The 21,896-nt window shown below is 35.5% G+C and overlaps 1 protein-coding gene across 1 annotated transcript in view; it reads left to right on the top strand.

Annotated features, from left to right (window-relative positions):
- The window catches only part of ALDH1A1 (aldehyde dehydrogenase 1 family member A1), a 31,334-nt gene extending 10,293 nt beyond the window's left edge, over positions 1-21,041 (top strand). The window contains exons 3-13 of the mRNA XM_042826859.1: positions 1,846-1,986; positions 4,780-4,909; positions 5,947-6,008; positions 7,932-8,060; positions 9,546-9,659; positions 11,321-11,423; positions 11,951-12,135; positions 14,021-14,185; positions 16,063-16,220; positions 18,185-18,259; positions 20,453-21,041. Coding sequence (XP_042682793.1) covers positions 1,846-1,986; positions 4,780-4,909; positions 5,947-6,008; positions 7,932-8,060; positions 9,546-9,659; positions 11,321-11,423; positions 11,951-12,135; positions 14,021-14,185; positions 16,063-16,220; positions 18,185-18,259; positions 20,453-20,525 — 1,335 coding nt within the window. The 3' untranslated portion in view covers positions 20,526-21,041. The remainder of the gene's footprint in view (positions 1-1,845; positions 1,987-4,779; positions 4,910-5,946; positions 6,009-7,931; positions 8,061-9,545; positions 9,660-11,320; positions 11,424-11,950; positions 12,136-14,020; positions 14,186-16,062; positions 16,221-18,184; positions 18,260-20,452) is intronic.
- The last annotated feature ends 855 nt before the right edge of the window (positions 21,042-21,896 follow it).

Raw genomic sequence — 21,896 nt, 5'->3', positions numbered from 1 at the left:
ATACCAAAGATACATTTCAAACTTTTTTTTTTTTTTTAATAAAGACATCTTGAAAAATCTTCATGAACCTGGCTTGCGGTGATTGCATTTTTCTGATCAAGTGCTCTTGAGGTGCCTTGTTCTTGCTTTTCTTTCATCCTACCAGCATATAGTGCTCTATGTCACTGAGATTTTTTAGAGTTCATTTTGTCCTCAAACAAGGAATTCTCTAAGCATGCCATTAACTTCCAGATTGTATCCTGCAAGCACTTACATTCACAGACCTTAATCGTATTTATATATTATTTTCCCGATTTTAGGTATTCTGGCACTTTTAGTAGAAAAAAACATTTTGTACTGCATTTATTTTAATTTGCACAATTCATGCAAGTGCAGCTCATAGTTTCCCTATGTTCTTTTCTGACATAGGCCAAGGTGCACATCCCAAGTCATACAGAAAAGCTGAGGAATTTTTATGATAAGAAGAAATAAGAAAAAGAATTAAATAGTCACACAGTGCATATCTCTGTGTTACTGTTCTGACCAATTCTGAAAGAAATCAATCAGTTTTATCTTGTAGATTTCAGCTACCTCATGTAGATGATGGGTCATTACTACCCTATAGTAATGATTTTGGTCATTACTAAATTACATTAAAGCTCCTTCCCATCTATCATTTTCACAAATTTCTATCCAGAAAGTACTGTGGGTCTCAAGTCTAGTAGACCTACGCTAGGCTTTCCAAGGCAGATGATATTTTGGTTTTACTTTTTCCCTTTTTATGGAGAACTGGTTATTGGGTTTTGACATTGGTTAAAATTTCTAAATCTGGTCCACATTTAGAACAATTGGTATAGGTACTGATTTACTCAATTTTATTGGCTTAGTCAATCTTAAGTGATTTACCCAGATGATGTTCTAGCAATGAGAAGGGGGAAAAGTAATCCTTCGAACAGTATATGAAATCAATTGATTGGGGAAACGTGTCATATATGATTCCTATAGTAAGTCTTCGTTTTGGTTGTTGTTTTCCTTGGGAAAAGTATTACAGGATTCATAAACTGTGGAAATATTCCAAGTAATGAAAGCTATTTCTCAAGATATTTCTTTTTTATTATTTTATTACATATATATTCTGAAACACATTTGCACACAAAAGAGTTTCATAAAATTTGTGGTGTATTTTCTCACAGCAGTGAAAGACAAGTGATAAACAATACCTTACCTTATAAAAAACATTAATGAATTGACAAATCAGCTTGCTTAATGCTGAGATACTGCCTAGAATACTGAGCGCTTAAGCTTAGCATTCTAAACCTGGTGAATTAGTCCTTTGTTATTATAATATTAAGTAAAAATGTCCCTTAAAACTTTCATAAACAAAGACATTTATTTATTTTCCTCTATAGAAAATTTGTGTTCATCTTACAAAACATATTAAGGAACAAATTTTTCCAACCTTGTATTCAGAACACCCCCAGATATTTTTAGATAGTGTTGAGTATCTAAAAATTTAACTTTGAGATTTTTGCATCTCTTTCTACATAAAAAGATAAAATTTCATTAGTATTGTAATTTCTGTATAAATCCCTAATCAGAGATACTACAAGTCTGAATGCTTGTAAATAGAGTTCCTCAGTATGGTTTTTTTTGTTGTTGTTTTTTTTTTTTTTAATTTAGAATCTTTGAAAATGCATCTGTTCTCAGTGAAATTCACATTGCTGAAACAATAATAAAAGTGTTTAAAAGGAAATAACATATCTAAAACTAATACACTAACTCTGATAAGATTGGGATGCAAACCACCTTGCATGTTTAGAAACCAGCATGAATGACAATTAAAAAGTTTTTCTGTTTTTCTTACAGGCAGATATAGACATTGCTGTTAAAGCAGCTAGAAAAGCTTTTGAGCTCGGATCACCCTGGCGTACTATGGATGCTTCAGAACGAGGAAGGCTCTTGAATAAACTAGCTGATTTAGTTGAAAGAGATCGACTGACTTTAGCTGTGAGTATAATACATGAACAAAAAGAGCAAAAAAAGCCAATGTTAATTGGCTTAGTGAAATTTTAAAGGAAGATACAAACAGAAGTAACACACTAAACCTTTGGGAATTTGGGCTGTCCCAGTAATTTTTTACTCTGTGTTCTGAATGGCCCATATAAACTGGATTGTATTCAGGTCTACTGATACATCCACGGAGTTCTTCAATATTTAATTAGCTTCAAGGTAATATTTAAACCCACGATCTATGCAGTTTCAGTAGTTGATTCTTAAGGAATTGACATAGACCCCATGCCCAACACTTTTCTAAACCAAAGCCTAAATCAAGGCCTAACCTCAAAGCCAGGTTGAAGTTTGCAAGTAGGGTAGGTTAGAACTTGAAGAAATTTTAAATTTTGTGGTTATGTATTTTGTTATCATTAACTCTAGTTTGCAACTAGCAATCAGTGGAAAACTTTAAACAGAACCAGAGAAAACAGTATGTTATGTGATATTAGAAAGAGCATGGGTGGTGGTTGATGATTTCCTGTGTTTCGTTACTTCACCCAGGATCATTACTCAGACTGATCTAATCACAATTTTAAGTATTTAAGCATTAGCTACAAACTAGAACAAGTTAATAAAATTCAAACCTCCAAAACATAAAAATATCTGTTGGCCATTGTAGCATCTTATTGTTCCTTTGTTCCATCTATTGTTTCTAGGACACACTTGCATGTGTCCTAGCAGCTGTGGCTATTTCCTTGAACTCTCAAGATTAAAACTCTCAGGCTTACACTTCTCTTCAGCAACTCTCTTTCTTTAAACTAATCCTGTCATCTTGATGTGGAGTGATAACCTTCAGAAAACTTGAGTAACTAGAATTTGTGTCCTTGATAGTGCTAAATTTATTGTAGCTGAGAGAGAATAAATTTTAAGGAACTATATTTTTTTAATAGGAATGGTATGGCCCCTTGCCAGTTCAGTACCAGATAAAGTGGCATTTACTTCTTTGTTGTATAGCCTAAGGCATTACACATGCAAAGAGGATAGAGAAATAATCTTTTTTCCACAGGAAAGCCAGAGCATTTAGTTTTTGTTCCCACCAGCCTTTTTTGTAGTATGAAAGCATAACTTTTCTCTCTCCCTCAGCTTCTATTTTGCTGACTTAGTTTTTATTTTCCACATATTTCTCACATTAATAACTACTTTTCCCTTTTAGATAAGGTGTACTTGAGTGAAGTGCTTTCCAAACTATCAAAATGAAGAGTAAAATAGCTAAGGAACTCTGGGCCAGTTAAATAATAAATTTAGAAATAAAATAATATTCCTAAGATATGATTAACTCTTGAAACTATTGTTTGAATATTTTATCCTGAGCATGCTAATGAGATTGTTCTCAAAGCTGAAGGTTCCCTCCATCTTTGTACTAGGAAACCTGAGAAAAAAAGTATATCAGTATCAGCATGTTGTCATTATTTAAGGACATGGTCTTTAGTAAAATACTGTAAAATTTAGGGCTGTTAAAATGGCATACTCCCTAGATTTTATATCAGCTATATTTAGTCCCTGAGGGATCATCAAATCACAAAATTAATCAACTGAAAAATAAAAGATGTTGAATGACTATTATTTTAAAGGTTTAGGACGTATATTTTCCTAGCATGGAGAGCCATGAGATGGACAGTTGGCCAGCCTTCAAATAAGACAAGTTTTTTTTTCACACAATTGTTAGCTAGAAACAAACAAACATAAAAAAAAATAGTATCTTCTCTATATTTATTTTTCATATTGAAATGTTGTCTCTTGAGTTCCTAATGTCTCAAAACTTTCCTCTGCACATGAGGAAGATAAGTTTTTATTTGGGGCTTGTATTCCATGCTTTGAATATAATTTTTCATAAAAAAGGCCTGCTCTGAAAGTAATGCCTCCTATTGTATTATATCCCACAACATTAGAGGTGAATTTTGGTGGCACAGTAAAGATTAACCTTCCACCAATATTCTGGCAATTTTGTTGCCCTGGAATGGATGGCTGAGGGGCAGTTTGTCAGATTGACATCTGGCATGGAAATGTGTGTGAAGCATGGAAAAGTGTGGAAATGAATTCCTCCGTGCAGCAAAACAATTGCATCTGATGAGTTTTGTTGACATCTGCTAAACATTTATGGAGACCAAACAGTGGACGTGAGCACAATGAGGCTGGACATGGTGCCTTTCATCAGTGGTGACAGTGACAGTGGTTCACATTTACTGGTGACATGCAGGCTGTTTTCCATTTCTGATGAAAATTCACAGCTAATGTTGGTGACTATGCTGACAGTGTATCATAGCTGACAGTTTGCTCTATCAAACAGTGTTACTGTGCTCTTCATATCTGTTGAATTTTCCGTGGAAATAAAACAGGAGATAATCTAGATATGTTGCCAGTTATGCATCCATTAAGCATTCATAGACTCCAAGCTGTAGATTTTTCCATCTACACTTTGAGAATACTTAGTATGAGCTGTAATGTTTTATCTGATTTCAGATAGGAAAAAATGTTATTCTTTTTCAGAACATGTCACCATTTAAATGTAAAATGATCCTGCTAACTGAATAGATCACTGAGAATAAAGTATCATTAAATTTCCTTGTTTGTAAAATAAACTTTGAGTTTTTTCTTCTAGATGGAAATTGATCTTCTGTGTACTAGTACATGCTAAAAACCTCTGAACTGAACAACCACTAAATGCTAACAAACACTAAATGACAAAGTACGTATATTGGAAAGCTTATCAACATTTGATATTAACTTTGTAATTCCTGTTGTCTACAGACGTTGGAAGCTATTGATGGTGGTAAACTCTTTTCTACTGCCTACCTAATGGATTTAGGTGCCGGTATTAAAACAATACGCTACTGTGCAGGCTGGGCTGATAAAATCCATGGTCGAACTGTTCCAATGGGTGAGTAGCTTTGAGATAACAAAAGCACAGAACTGAAGCAGTGTAACCTGTAAAAATCTATATTTTTCTAGAAGCTGTGCAGTATCAGTAAAAATTATTAATGGAATATATTTTAGATTGTTTTTAATATGCCTTATTTAACATCTATCATAGTGCTAATTATGAGCATTCATTGTAGTTATTAGCATTGTTATATTCTTTTTTATATACAACTACAAAGTACATTTTAATGTCTAGGAATATTTTAGCTTATATATACATCTAGAAAAGCCTTATTGGGTACTTTTGCATAGCAATGGGTTGTTTATGCAATGGTACTGTAAGTCAGGTATTTGCTTATTAAAGCTAAGATTAGCAAAAGCAATAATATTTGTTTCAGTTATCAAATAGTTTATTAGGAACAGTACTAAGAGATAAGAATAAGGAAACTTTCCTTTGTTTTCCTGAATTTTCCTTCTGTTTCCTCTCCCACTGAGCAGCTCTGCAATAACATTGTTTCTAGCTGACTTCTCTCAGAAGGACAAGGAATGGTAATAAAGAAAGAATTAAGGAAAACTGTAGTGATAACTACCAAATTTTGGCACGACATAGATCCCTATACCAGACTTAATGGAACACATGCTTATTTCAATCAAAGAGAATTTATTTTACTTAATGGATTTCATTTAAGATCTAATATTAAAAAAAAAAAAAAAAGTCTGATACGTACCTAGGATTGCAAATAGCTTTTAGAAAAGTATTTTCTAAAAAAAGAAAAAGGTGAAAAGAGAAAAAAGAAACAAATAATATTCATTGGTATGCTGTGCATACCACTTTGAGAAGAAGAGTTATCACTGCAAAAAGTCAGTCATAATGTCAGAGTCAAATGTTGGAGCTATGAAGAAAGCAGAGATTGAATCCAGATGTACTTCATGGTTGTTGTTGCACAGTTAAGATTTTGAAAATATCATTTATAAGTAAAATTACATGTAACTTTATATTCTTTTGATTTAACTGTTTCTCACAAATGTGTCTAATCTATTCTAATCTTCCTTCAGATGGAAACTTTTTTACATTTACAAGACATGAGCCTGTTGGTGTGTGTGGACAAATTATTCCTGTAAGTTGGAGTCACTTACTTAAAAAAAACCACAGATGTTCCTGTTGCAAATGAGCATGTTTTTAAACTTTTGTAAGTTGTGGATACATTACCGGTGAGAAACTTTCTGTTCCCAAAAGTAGAGACTATCTTGAGTATTCATCAGACTCTTTAAGGCGGAGTTTTAAAGAGTCAGTCTAATTAAGCCTTGGCTCTCTCCTCCCTGTATTATGGAGCACAGATCAATGTCAAAAAATTGAATTTGTTTGAAAAACAGAATTGTGTTCTGTTGGAACAGAAAGAATCAAAGTAAACTAGGTGGAGAGAGTAACATTTATACCCTAAAAGAAATAAGCTCTTTGGGACCTGGAATATCTATTCTGTTTAGTATAGCATCTGGACTACTGCAATCTTTGGTTATGACTGGGTTACCTTCATGACAATGCAAGCAACAGCACGAAGAGTATGTTTAATGAGTGCCAAGCCAAAGTTCCCAAGCTCTTTTTCAGTGTGTTTTGGATTTATTTATTCTAAGAAAAGTTTCAGAAGACCTACCTGAGTCTGAGCATCCAAAACACTGAGAAGATCAAACTCTTTGTTGAGGTTTACATAATTTAGAGGGGTAGCTGTGACAGTGATTACATGCACTAGCCACTCCTGATCCACCCATCTCTTTTCCCACATATTAGGTTTGGAAGTCTGCTCTGACCTGCTTAACAGCTTACTAGGTTCTAAAATAGTTGGGTTGTCTGCCAGGCTTGTTCGGACTTGTGAGTCCATTCTTGTTCCTGATATCTTTCTGTTGACCTGGCAGATCTGCTGTACCTCTAGACCACTACATTGATCTAGAGAGCATCTCTGGAAAACATTATTTGGATCCAACTTCTTGCAGAGCTCAAAGAATTATTGTTCTAGTTCATTTTGTAGGTCAGGCACGACATATTTCATGTAAAGCAAACTCAAGACAGACAAGACTAGACAAATTTCTATGTAAAATTGCAGACTAGAACTATGGGCAGTTTGTACATATGCTAGCTTCCTATGCAAAATGTTCAAGGACTTCTAAGTGTATCTTTCTTTTCTCTGAATTGAAATTTAAAGCCAAGTTCAAAGTCTGTACATAAACCAACCTTTGAGGATTATGTGAACACTGCAAAATACTTTTGTCTGCTCAGCATTTCTCTTCCACTCACTCAGTTCTGCTTCAATAAGGAAGATTCAGAAAGCTTTGTAATCCCTTACTTTGAGTTATTTGTGCTCCTGTTATTTCTGGGGGTGGGGTGAGATTAAAGGACATAACCAGAGAGATAAAGAACAGATGTATTTATACTTCTCCAAGCATTTCCGAGATAATAGGTAACTGTTAACTGCCTTTTCCTCCACTTTCTCCTGTGTTTTTTCTGCTGATTCTCATAGGCTCAATGCTTCCTAAGCCACTAGAATTGTTTTCAAAGGGGCAGCGCTCTTTCACCCATCTTTTTTGTCCCTCACACTGCTGATATGGGGTCCAGAGGAGTCAGCTGCTCTGCACTGCAGCTGAGCTAAGAACAATAGAGAGATGACAGTAAAACCACCATGAAAGAGCATAGGGGCAGTATTATGCTTTATTACTTTGTCTCTCTTTGAAAACTGAATTGATGACAGATCATTCAAGAAACAAGATAACAAAACTGCCAACTTACCACTAATCCAGCAGCTTTCTGTCAGGCTTTGTTAGAGGTGTACTCTTGTTATTTCCTGTCCCCTGGACTCATATATACCAAAATCACTGATCTTTGTACAACATGATTTGCTAGTTGCTTTCTCAAAATATCTTCACACTGAAAAGCGTTCAATAAAAAGTTCAACTATTCAGTTGCCAATTCACACTATAATCATAGAAAAAAGCAAAGAGGTTTTGGTTACATATTAGTAATCTGATACACATTCTCATCTGTATTTTAGTGGAACTTCCCACTGCTTATGTTTATCTGGAAGATCGCCCCTGCACTTTGTTGTGGAAACACGGTGGTTGTCAAACCAGCAGAACAAACACCTCTGAGTGCCCTTTACATGGGATCCTTAATTAAAGAGGTAAGTTGGTAACAGCATTGCTTTTTGCCCTTCTCAGAAATGTAAGAGAACACTGCAGCTGAAATGCCACAGAGGTAATGTAAGCTAGGCTGTCCTTTGCAAGTACTTCTTATTACATGTCTAGCCTTGTACTATGGAACTTACCCTACTGTGAACCAGTTAAGTAAATCCAGGGCAAAAGCATGCATATACACAGCTTCATACACACCTACAAAGAGAGTTTAAAAAAAAAAAAAAACAACACAATACAATACTAATTTAGTAAACTGCATTCCATTCTTTGGCAAACATATTTGCACAGTGCCTTTCAAAGTCAAAAGTAAACATTAAGTCAGGAGCAGGGTATTTAGAAGTGAGTGGTAAGGACTTTATTAGCATAGTTATCACAGAAAAGAGCCTATTTCTACAGCTAATTATTATTATTTTTTAACTGAACAAACCTTTCACCCACCTGGGTTTATAATTAACAGAGAGCTGTAAACCTGCATTGCTTGACTGATGCCAAATTTGTGAACTCTCTTCACACCGAAAATGACAGAATATACTTTGTGCTCCTGAACACAAGGAATGTTGCAGTTTATCCAGTGGCTCCAAAGTAACACTGGCAATTGTACTCAGCCCAATAAACACCCAATGTAAAGAAAAAGTAAAAAAGTAAACACCCAATGAAAAATAGTTAAATAGTTCAGCTATCTTGTTTCCCAATAAGATCAACAAATGTAATCTAAAATGTTTGAAGAGTTGGCATGGATTTCAGTAATTGCTAGCTCAGTGACCTTGCAGCATGTTGGCAATGACTTAGCACATTTTATTATTCTGCTCCAAAACTATGATTCAGCAAAGCACACAGGCTGTGGTTTGTTATTTCATGCAAACTCAATGAGTATTAACAGTAAACTAAATCCTGCCATTACTGTATCTCATGGAAAATGCTCTTATAGTGGGGCAGGGGGATAACTTAAAAAAAAAGATCTAGTATACCATTTCTATTATTGTTTAGCAATAAATATTAGAAAGTTCATTTATGTGGAATGTAACTCAGGTATGCCCTGAGCCTAAATAAGTACATATATAAAAATACTGGAGCAGGTCCAAAGAAGGGCAACAAGTCTTGTGAAGGGCTTGGAGAATATGCCCCACGAGGAGAGACTGAAGGAACTGGGGCTGTTCAGTCTAGGGAAAAGGAGGCTGAGGGAAGACTTGAGTGCTCTCTTCCCGTATCTGAAAGGTGCTTATAGCAAGAGCGGGGTTGATCTCTTCTTACTGGTGACAGTTGACAGGACAAGAGGAAATGGCCTCAAGTTGCTGTGGTTTGGGTGGGTAAGCCATGCAAGAAATAAATGTATCTAGGGTACTAAGGCTGAAAACAACTGTACAACTAGGAAAAGGTGACTTGAGAACTGAAAATGGCTGTCAGACCATAGGAGACAGTCTCCTAGACATTATCACTTCCCTGATTTTATGGGGTTCTCTCTTACAATTCAGGCAGGATTTCCACCTGGAGTTGTGAATATTGTGCCCGGCTTTGGACCCACCGCTGGAGCAGCAGTTTCTCACCACATGGACATAGACAAAGTGGCCTTCACAGGCTCTACTGAGGTATTATAACGAATGCAAGAAAATATAAGCACGAACTGTGCCTCACTGATTCCAAGCAATGATTTAATGTCTAACTTTTTTCTATGTAACTGTTTTAACTTTTTTTCTTTCTTTTGGCTGTTGGTTTGTTAAACAAAGTCTGTTTAATGATTTGTTGGTTACTATTAACTTTAAGCGTATTTAAACAATGTATGGCAGGAAAACCATTCAAACAAAGGCACCTCATGACATACAATAGGTTCTAGTATATTAATGCTATTTTAAGGCTTGTCCTTTAAAGACAAAACATTTTTATAGATTTTTTTTTTTTTAGTTCTTAATAAAAATAAGTTCAAAAAATGCAAAAAACTGAAAGACGCTGTCCTGTATTGTCTTTAATGGCAACATGATGGTAGGTTTTTACTTCAGAAAATACCATACCCAGTCCTACACACACTTAGGTGAGGTAATGGCATTTTTGTGTTTGTATGGATGATCACTGGGGTGGTCTTAGAAGTTTATTTGAATGTGTACCAGTTCAACAGTTGATAAGGAAGTCACTGTTAATTTTTCCTACTCTTTACTCCAAGAATAGTTATTGATGTGACTGAAGATTTGTCCTTGCTGTCACTATAAAACTTTATCCTTACTTGAGTACTTTACATTATCTATCTGTATACATACTTCATGGAAGTATTGCCAGTTGGTCTTTTAACTTCTTGGATGTACATTCCAAAGATAAATAGCACTGCCTCATATCAGCAATCAGTACATACTGAGAAAACTCAGAAACCTTGACTAAAAAAGCTATGGGAAACAAGAAGAACCCCAAAGCAAAGAGATTTGAGAAATGTTCCACAGATGTTCCCCTTTGTAACAGCTACAATTCCTAGTGCCCAGTATACCTCCAAAGTAAAGTGGACAGTGGAACGTGTTTCCAGACTTTCATTCCTGTCAATTACTTCTGACAGTGTAATTCAGCAGGAAGAAATGTTATTCCCAAAGTCAGGAAGAATGTCACAGCAGGGATGTTATTTGGTAGCTGCTACACACATAGAGATATAGGCCAAAGCTGCAAGTTCTACAAGCACATTTCACGTTTCAATTTTCCCTGCTATTTTTTCATATTATAAAATTTCCTTTATTTATGCCTTCAGTTGAAAGAAACAGCACAGAGTCTCTGTCTATCCGTGCCCATTTCCCATTTCTGGTCTCCTTATTACTGATAAAGGAGAAACAACTGTGAGTAAGATTTGGCACTGTGGGTATCTACATATTTTCTCATACAAGTTATCCATCAAAAGGCTTTCCCATAAATGAAAAGGGAGAAAATCATTTTATTGAGAGCCTGGCGAAGTACAAAATAGAACCTACTTCAGATTATAGGTGCAAGCCATTGGGGTGTTGGTACCAAAAAAAAATTTATCTTTGACAGCTAACATTAACATTTCCAGGGAAAATAGTTTCTACAAAACTGGCCTATTATTGGTTTCTAGACTGAAAGTCATCTCCATATTGACTCTCCAGTTCCAATACTAGTTTCTCATTTTTTCTTCTTAGTTTTATTTCTGCAGTTAATTATGTATGCAGCTACTGAGTGTGCAATTACGAACTGTGATTATGATTTCTGAATGTTGCTGGATCATATTATTTTAAAATAACATCCTTTTTCTAACTTTTAGGTTGGCAAATTGATCAAGGAAGCAGCAGGGAAGTCCAATCTGAAGAGAGTTACACTGGAACTTGGAGGAAAAAGTCCTAACATTATATTTGCAGATGCAGACTGTTAGTAAAATTTTCATTACTTAACCTGGTCACTTCTCATTTTGTAAAAAAAATGACTCATATCTGCTTAAAGAAGAATTTTTGTGTGCTTTTGTTTCTGGTGTTTTGTGTTTGTTTGTTTCTGGTAATGCTGTCTATTTGTAGATTGTCACTAGCAGTTGCTGGCCATTTGGCTGGACTGAGATATCTGACAGTCTGCCAACACTTATTATAACTATGATTCTAATGCAAAAAGAATTCAGAATCAAAACCCAACAGATGGTTTATTATCTTCCTAGTGGACTTCTCATGGTAATGCTGAATCAATATTTGACATAAAACAGTTGAATGTGGTTTTTTCAGAATACAGTGCTGCTGTGTATAAGAGTAGCTTTGGACATTGATAAAATGAGTGAATTCTTATATTTTAAATGATCATGGAAGTAAAAAGCGGGAAAAAGAGAAATGAGATGACATGGCAAATCTAGAAATAATTCATGAGGTGACCACTCAAATTCATGACTGATGAAGTCTGCATTTCTTTGCAGTGGATGAAGCTGTGGAATTTGCACACATTGGTCTGTTCTACCACCAAGGACAGTGTTGTGTAGCAGGATCCAGAATTTTTGTGGAGGAGCCTATTTATGATGAGTTTGTTCGTCGGAGCATTGAACGAGCAAAGAAATACATTCTTGGGGATCCTCTGTCACCTGGTGTACAGCAAGGCCCTCAAGTGAGTAATATATGTCTCTCATTTAATTTTGAAAGAACATCCCACTTTAATGTACTCCTAAATCTGCTCTTGTTTTAGTGTTAATGCTGAGAACCGTTGACTAGTGACTAGACTGAGAATTAGGAAGAAAAACTGGAGTGAGGGTTGTATGCATTACCATCAGAGAATTAGTAAAACAGGAGTACGATTTCATTCTCTTTTCCAGATCCATTTGGTATGGAAAAGGGGACCATTACATAGAACTTCAATGCTTTGAGAAAGCTCCAGTGCAACAGCTGTAAAAGCGCAAGTTGCCCATACCACCCATATTAGAGTGCTAGCATTATATTCAATTGGTGCCTCAGTAAGTGAGTAACTTCAGGAAATTAAAGCTGAGAGCATTTTTCAAGATGCTAGGTCTTTGTTATACTGATCTCAGTTTTAGAATACCACACAATTAAAAATCAAAATTTTGTATTTTTTCTTTTGGTGTTAAAAGATTATGCCAACAGATTCACTATTAAATGTGAACTGATTCACTGTGTTCCTGTGTCATATAGCTTCATTGAAAACCAAATTTTTCCACCAGTTCGTAGGCTCTCTGGGAGAGCACCTCCCTCAGGCCACAAGTTTGGGTAGTGTTTTGCACAGCAGGCATGAAAGAAAATACAAAAGCCCTGCTGAAATGTAAAATAACATATATATGATAATTCACAGATTATTAAGAAAAATTATGATGATAACAATAACAAAGAAATGACTGAAAAAAACTTGAGCTGTATCATCTAAACATTTTCTCTTCATGATGTTTATGCACAAGAGATATTTGGCCACCAGGGTAGCAGAAACTTTATATCTTCAGTGTGCACTAAGGCAATTGTTTGAAAGGATAATGACAAGGGGAGCACATGGAACTAAAAATCACCTCCTTATAAATATCCCCAGAAATAAATACCCCTAAAATTATAAGCTTTTATCACAGCTTTAGTTGAATAACTGTTTAGTCTAATATACATCCAGGAATCTCCCAAACCTTTTACAATACTGTGTTGTTCTATGACTGAAATAGTAATATTTGTTGTTTAAGTGAAATGACACCTTTTTATTGCATGAGTAAGAGAATAAAATATATGTCTACTTCACTGAGTGATGACTATGAACACAGAAAAGAATTTCTGTGCAAGAGCCCCCCCAGAAGTAATTTTAGTGTCTTCATTAGCTAGAGATTGAAAAGTTGAACTCTGACAGATTGAAGATTCACGAAATTGTTGAAAAGAATCTTTTTCTCTGGTTGCCCAGAGAGATAGTGGAAACCCTGTCCTTGGAGACACTCAAGGCCAGGCTGGACCAGGCTCTGAGCAACCTGATCTTACTGTGGATGTCCCTATTCATTCCAGGGGAGCTACACTGTATGACCCTTAAAAGTGCTTTCCAACTCTTAAGGATTCTATGACTCTAAAAATTTAAGTTAAAAAAAAAAATAATAAATAAAGGTGTTGTATTGTATGCCTCCACCAAACAGCATGAATTACCATTGAATTTTTCTTGAAATAAATGTTACTTTGTAGATAATTTCTCTAATGCATGAAGGGCTGATTAGTAAATTTGAAGAGGGAAGAAGAGAGAGGTAAATGTGAGCTCTTCCTTGTCCTGTTCGCAATATTTGCTTTTATCTCTTTTGTAGCTAAAAAAACTGGAAGAGGTTAGAGAAATATAAACCTTTACTGTACCACCATCATAAACTCCCTTTCCCTTCCCTTTCCATGCTGTCTTTCTTGGTGAACTTGGGGAAGAAGGACAGAAGTTGTCTTCGTCCAATAAAAAAAAAAACAAGTTGAACAAAGCTGGAACATTTTTAAGTTGTGAGCTAGACATTGTTTTAATCCCTGTGTATCTTTTCACTTAGATTGACAAGGAGCAGTTTCAAAAAATCCTAGATCTAATTGAGAGTGGAAAAAAAGAAGGAGCCAAACTGGAATGTGGAGGAGGTGCATGGGGAAACAAGGGTTACTTCATCCAGCCCACAGTTTTTTCTGATGTTACGGATGATATGCGCATCGCCAAAGAAGAGGTAAATAAATTCTTGGCAGTCAATACTGGAGATTTTCAGTTTAAATGTGCGTACAAAATATCCATTCAGAATGTCAAGTGACTACATAAAAATGTTCCAAATTAATCTGTTGTTCCGGCCCGGTGTTTGAAGTCCTTTTCTTGGTTACTTAGGCCTCTTTCACCAGTCCATTAGAGGTCAATGGAGAGGAGTATGAGGCTGGCCTGCCAGAAAAGGCTCCACCTTAAGCTGATAAGAGATAAGAAATGTTAAGGCTGGGTCTGTTAATTACGTCACCTCATACTGCCCTTGTCTCACATATCAGCTATGGTAACTGTAACAGGGAAACAAATGTTGAAAACATAACTTGTGAACTCTGCAGTCCCTAAGGAGCAGCTCAAGTTGCAGTTTTGACACAATAGGCACCAAACAGCTATTTTGCAATGAGTTGTGCTTCCACGGGCGTTTTGCTTGGTGACAATTACAGAAAAGTGTTGCCTCTGCAGGGTTGCTTAATCTAAATTCTTTTGCAGAAGTACCCACGCAGTGTTGAAGGGCTTGTACTGAACCAACTAAGGGGGCAGTGCTAGGTTAGCAATGACAAGCTGGAAGGAAAAGGGTTATGAGCGCAGAGCTTTTCTGTGAGCACAGTCTCAAAGTAAAGTTATGATCTCTTCATTCTCTGTGTTGTTTGGCTTTTGTTTGTCTGGATTAATACTAGTGCAATTATTGTCTGTTATATTTCTTCATGCTAGAAAGCTTCTTCAAAATTGTAAGACATCTAGGAGTTACTTCTTTTTGCCAGCAAGACTGCTAATGCATGCTGCTGCTCATACTTCATATGTTTAGCAAAATTAAAAAGGCTAAGTTAAAATGAACACCAGAGCACTGAGTGCTAATTGCAAAGACAAGAAAAATCAGATAAAGTTGCTCAAAAAGTAACTTGAAGTGTTTCTTCTGATCTGTAAAACGGGTAGGAGACATCACAGATACATTTCCTCACAGGTTTATTTCTTTAGCTCAGCAGAACTGTAAGAACTGACCTTCTCACAATATTTTGAATCTATTGAGTAACAAATCCACAGAGAGCAAAGGCAATTTAAAGAATGCTTGGATTTTCAATCTCAGGCTTGCACACTGAAGAAACGTTCACTGTTTCTTGTAATCAGTGTAAATAATTCCTCGCAACACCAATTAGAAACTAGGAGTCAATATTTTCCAATAGAATCAAGTGGAAGTCTCATAAATGATGGGAACTGAAGCAATTAGATGCAATAATGCCCCCCTGCCCTACACAGTGTTAGCATGAAGTAGTAGGTAGTGTTCATATACAGCTGCAAACACAGAGATAGCAGTGAGAAAGAGAAGTTTAATAGAATATTTTCTCATATTGAACCCAGAAAGAGAGCAGAACATATATGACTGGTGCACATGTTTAATTGTGCTAATATCTGCAGAAATGAAGGACTAATTAAAAGTTTAGGAGAGAGATATGTTGAATACCTTTTTCAACTTGGAGTTTCCTGAAGAAATATCAGTTGGCTAGTCACCAGTTTAACTCTCTGTAACATACCATAACTCCATGCTACATACCTGTTATGCTAGGCATCTCTTCATCTTATTTATTTATTTATTTTCATTGTGTATTGTTTCTTATCTATCGCTTTACCCATTTTTTTTCTTTTTTCTTTTTACAAGAGGCCAACTTGATTTGCTCCATACTATAAAAATATTACCTCCATGTTAATTTATAATCCATTTTAGAACTCTAACATGGATAACCTTGGCTGATTGAATTTAGGAACAAGACTATCTGAAAGAAACATTTTTTATTGTTTATAAATTGTGATAATAAAATACGATAGCCCACTTCATTTATTTGTATGTGCCTAAAACAGATATTTGGACCTGTTCAACAAATCATGAAGTTTAAAACTATAGATGAAGTTATCAAGAGGGCAAATAACACTACCTATGGCTTAGCAGCAGCAGTTTTTACCAAAGACATTGATAAAGCACTGACGTTTGCAGCTGCTCTTCAGGCTGGGACAGTGTGGTAAGTCATGACTCATTTAAATCTTCCCTCAGAAATGCAGAAAACCAGAAAACTGCTTTTGCTGGTACACTGTTGTATTTCAACCCTCACGTGTCCATACCTACTGAGATATTACAAATACTTCTGTTCTTCACACATTTGCCCTGTAAACTTAGTCTGAAAAAATTACATGTGCTTACTAAAAGTGAAAGAAAACAAAAGGAAAGACAGTAAAGACACTGGTTTCTTTTCTATTCAGGATTTGGGGGTAACCCAATACATATTCAATTTGCAGGGATCATTTTCTGTAATGTGCAAATAAATCCATTATTTGAAGTTGCTTGACCATTAATCTGTGCAGAAAATTTTCCTGTGAATGAAAAGATTGATATAACGTGATTCAAAAAAGTGTAAAAATCAGTACGGATTGAAGAAGCAGGATTGTGGTGATAGAACAAGGGAAATGGCTTCAAGCTTAAAGAGGGTAGATTTATGTTGGATAGAAGGAAAAAGTCTTTTACAGAGAGGGTGGTGAGGCACTGGAACAGCTTCCCTAGAGACGTGGCTGATGCCCTGTCCCTGAAGACTTTCAAGACAAGCTTGAATCGGGTCCTGGGCAATCTGATCTGGCTGTGGATGTCCCCGTTTATTGCAGTGCAGCTGGACTAGATGGCCTTTAAAGATCCCTTCCAACTCTATGGATTCTATGATTCTATAATTCTAAGAACAGTTACAAGTAGGGAGGAAAAGATGCTAAGGGGAACCATAAGGCAGAAAAAACTTGCAAAAAAACTGTCATGTAGAAGTGGAAAAGAAAAAGGCAACCTATACGGAACTAAAAGGCAAAGGCTGGGAGAAGCAAAAGTGGAAACCTGAAGGAACATCAGACTATATAATTTCTGACAAAGAGTCGCACATTTTCCTATCAGAAAGTGAACAATTAATTTCACTGGCACTCAAAGCACGTGTACTTACTATTTTTTATATTTAAGGACATGCCATGAGTACAAATTTCTGCTGATGTCTTGTGACTTAAAAACATATGTTTCATAAAAGTTAACAAGTTTGACCTAAGAGATAATATTCTTTCAAAAGGATGAAAGGTTAAAACAAAAGTAAAATCTTTGTTATTCACTCTTCTGCAATTGTTGATCTGTCTAGGAATCCTGAACAATGACAAAAAACCTTTTTACTGAGTTACAAAATATGCTGAGTAGGAAGGAACCCACCAGGATCATAGAGCCCAAATCTGGGCTTTCCACAGGTCTACTCAAAACTAAGCTGGATGACTGAGGGCATTATCCAAATGCCATTTGAACTCTAACAGTTTTGGCTACTGCCCCTGTGAGTCTGCTCCAGTGCCCAACCACCCTCTTGGTAAAGAACCTTTTCCTAATATCCAGTCCTTTTCCTAATAAACCGTTAGACTGGCAGTGGAAAAAATGTAAGACGTGAAAATAGAGAACATCTGATTTGACAGTGTTGAAAAATAGAAATTGCTACTCAGCTATGGAGTACAATGCGTGTTCTGCCCAAACTCTTAGTACAAATTCCCATTCCATCCTTATTCACTGTATCCTTGTATTTTGTTTTCAGCCACAGTACAGAATGGCTTAACACTGAGAAGAACCAAAAAAAAGTTTCCTAAACAAATATTTAAGTGACCTGAATTTGCCTATTGAAAGTAGACATACAGCAGAACTATCTCTGCTTAGATTTGGGTTGAGAGCTGATTCATTGAGTAGGAAGGAGATTCGTTGTTACTATCAGAAGAAAGATGTGACTTTCACTCAGCTTGAAGACTTTTGATCAATACGCTACTTCATCACAGTATCATATTTCTTGCAAATGCATTACTCATATGTATTTTACCACAGATTTATCACCACAAATATATTATAGCTGATGGCACAACACGGACTTGTCAGAAGTGAGAAGGGTTGTTTCATACTTTCTAAAGTCTTTTTTTTTTATAATTCTTCCAGGGTTAATTGTTATAATGCATTGTCAGCTCAGTGTCCTTTTGGAGGATTTAAGATGTCAGGAAATGGAAGAGAAATGTAAGTAAACAACTTTAATACTGTAGATTCATAGGAAATAGAAGATGAAATTCCAAATTCCAGCTATTAATATTCACAGCTAGGATGACCAACTTGAGATTTTGACAAACTACTCTGTGTAATATTCAGAAATATAATGAATGTCAAGCAAAGAATTCCATTATAAAGACAATTTTCACAATAACTGCGAAGTAGTTTGCAGACTATTAATATGAAAAACTAATCATTGTGTTTATGGTGTACGGTTTTTGCATATATGTAGAAAGTGTCATTGACATGCATATATGTACACAGAAATCATGCATAGTTTGTGGAATCCCCTGTAAGTGTCCCTTTTTTAAGATTACAAGAAATTTTAAAACCCTTGAATTTACTATCCAACTTGATTAAATGCATTGTAAAATATAACTGTATAGTTGCAATACTCTTGTCTTTTCCCAGAGAAGTGGGAAAAGAAATGGAACACAGCTTATAGAAATGAAAAGCTATTCAAATTGTTTCAGACTTAAGATTTACTACAGTTTCAGTTTGAATCACGTTTTCTTTCATCCACATTCATTCTGATATTCATAGTAGCATTAGATTCATATCATGTGCTATGCTGTTAAGATACGATATCCTACACTTTTTCTACATTATAGCATTTTGCTTTTGGGCTTCTTGCAACATAAATCACATCAGACTTTTGTTAAGAAATGCAAGGGAAAGACATCAGATTTTTTTTTATTATTTAAAAGAAATAAAAGATAGGTTTTTCATGCTTTCTTATTATTGGATTCAATATGCTCCTGATAGCAAATGATGTGCCAATGGCTTCAAAGAGAAGAGATTTATACAAATGCTGAGAGAATCAGAAAATGAAATGAAAACAAACAAAATTAAAAACAAAAACAAAAACAAAAAAAACCTCACCACATCTGGACCATTGCTAACACAGACTGTTATGCACTTGATTGCCAAAAATTGGGAAATCTTCACTTCTGAATTACAGACCTTTGTAGAATTATTTTGAAGATTTACTTGCTGTGGGGAAAAAAAAAAAAAAAAAAGAAAAAAATGGGAAATCAATAATATCACAGAAATGCTCTACTGTGCATTTTGTAGCAGTTCAGATTTGTGCAAATGAAGTTTTTCCTAATGCTTGGTCCAAAATCGCAACTAGTACTCTAATAAAAAATATATTTCCACTGAAGAGCAAGGAATAGTGAGGAAAGGAATAAGCACCAGATAAAGGTCTGCCATGGAAAATGAAAGAAAAATAAAAATAAAAATAAAAAAACCAAAAGCTTTGTAAGCAGGTGGGAATCAGTTGTAGAAGCGGCAGAAATATGTGTGAAAAAATTGCACTGAATTAAGTCAGTGTGTCAAACCATCAGTTTCCTGGAATCCCAGAAAAAAAATCCCTATATAGTTCTTGGAGTTTTAACACCACTATGAAGTGAACTACTAAATGCCACGTAATAACAAAATACATCATCAAAACAGTAAGAAAATTGGGATTCATTTTCCCACAGCGGAGTCCGGAGTACAGGTTTCTGTTTTGCGTACATGAGTATCTAGATTTTTCTGGGAACTGAGTAGCGTTGCATCACAGAAACTTTTGTTCTGAAAAACCGGTCAAGTTATGTCTAAATACCTTTCCTGCATCAAATGCCAACCAGCTAGACACATAAGTAAACTTCATCTTGTCATGTAAAACCTAAAGGTGGAATCATGTTAAGAACATCACACTAAGATTAAGTATTCTCACAGTCTCAGAGATTTCACAGAGGATTAATTATTGCTCCAGTTTACTTGAGATTAAGCTTCTATTTCTTAGACTCTGGAAAAGACTCTTGACAGCAGAGGAAGGCTTTGGCAAAAGACGTGTTGTGTATGCCTGCAAAGACCTAACGCATGCCTGATTTGTTGCACACAAACTCAGTTTAGAAATGCACTACACTGACTGAATGCCATTCTTTTGCACAGAAATGAAACCACTCTCTTTCCCACTTTTCCCAGGAAACAATTATTACAGCTTTTCGAATGGCATCCAAAAGCAGTTTAACTGCACAGATGTCTTACAGATATGTCTGTTAACCCTGTTACCCATCTGCGCAATTGAACAGTGCCACGGAAAGTATAAGGACATAATTTGTATGAAAAGCATTAAATTATTAACTTCGGTATTTCTCTTGGTTTTCTTTTGTCTAGGGGAGAATACGGCCTTCATGAATACACTGAAGTTAAGACTGTCACAATCAAGATTCCACAGAAGAACTCGTAATTCTTCTTGATGTGCAGAATTTAGCTTCTTCAAATGAACCTGAAAAAGCTATTTGAATTCTGAAATGCTTTATGTCCTGCATTATTCATTAACCTTTTTGCTTCCTGATTGTAAAAGAAAAGCTTGCTTACATTAACAATATAAATAACAAAGTAGAAAATTTAATGTAATTAACTGAGAAAGGGAAAATTTAATGTTTGGAAAATGACTAACTCCTTAAGATTTATTTTTATTTTCAGTGGAAGCTCTCCATAGTGCTATGGAAATGATCCTTTCACTTATATCTTGCATGTACTATTGGAATTTATGTGGTCTTGTAAATGTTAGATGGCAAGCTGTTTTTTCTTTGTGGCCTTACCAAAAGCACTTATGAGTAACTAGCAGGTGAATACTATTTTGTGTCTTTCAAAATAATGGACTTCTTCTATATAACTTTCTACAACTGCTGAATTCTTTCATCATAGTGAGTAATACACAAATGTAATCTGGATACTATTAAAGAATGATAAAATCATACTTCAAAAGTGAAACCTATTTTTTCTTTAGTCTTTTATATTGCACTTTCTTGCTACTGTGCATTACATGGGACATATTTTACATCCTTTATGATGCACTACTGTTTCAGTGATGTGTTGAGGTCATTGGAAATGCATCATCTTGTCTTTATAGAGACTAAACTCCCTCATTCTTTGAGTGTCATAAGTGGAAAGATATGAACATACAGAACACTGGCCCTTTGCTGAGAGACAGCATTTGGCTCTGAAGTGATAAATGCATCAAAAATTCTTAACAGATGACGAACGGGAAATAATGAGAGAAGGGAAGATGAGAGTTTCCTTTGCTTCGCCAACTGAAATAATCCAATGTGATCAAAATGTAACATCCAGTAATAACATTATTTGGTCATTTTTGTAAAAATCCTGTGTCAGAGAAGTGTGTTAATGTGTGTTGCGTGTGTGTGTGAGAGAGAGAGAGAGAGAGAATAAAGAGAGCAAAAAAACCCAAAGACTGCCATTCAACTGAGGTGAAACACCCAACATTTTCATCAGAACCAAGTATATCTTTTGGTTAATCTGATGATACACTGAAGTTGTTCCAAAGAGCTGCTAGTGTAAAGAAGTACACCTTTAGGCATCTGGTAAGTTTGAAGAAATCAGAATATCTGTGTTTGTCTGCAGTACATGGGATATGATTGAGAAAGACACACTAAGGCCAGTTTACCCAACAGGAGAAAAGCAGTTCACGGTGCATCACAAAAATGTACCTGGAATTTCAAAAATACAGTCCCATTTGTTTCACAACCACTTTTTTTCTAATGCAGAATCAAGATCAGGAGTGGATTTCTCTCTGTAATGTACTCACTGTTAATAC

The sequence above is a fragment of the Centrocercus urophasianus genome, unplaced genomic scaffold (assembly GCF_019232065.1).
Source record: "Centrocercus urophasianus isolate 14NV4802_14NV808 unplaced genomic scaffold, USGS_Curo_1.0 seq_27, whole genome shotgun sequence".
NCBI classification, from domain to species: Eukaryota; Metazoa; Chordata; class Aves; order Galliformes; family Phasianidae; genus Centrocercus; species Centrocercus urophasianus.
Note: the sequence above shows the minus strand (reverse complement) of the source record. Positions and strands in the feature narration are given on the sequence as shown.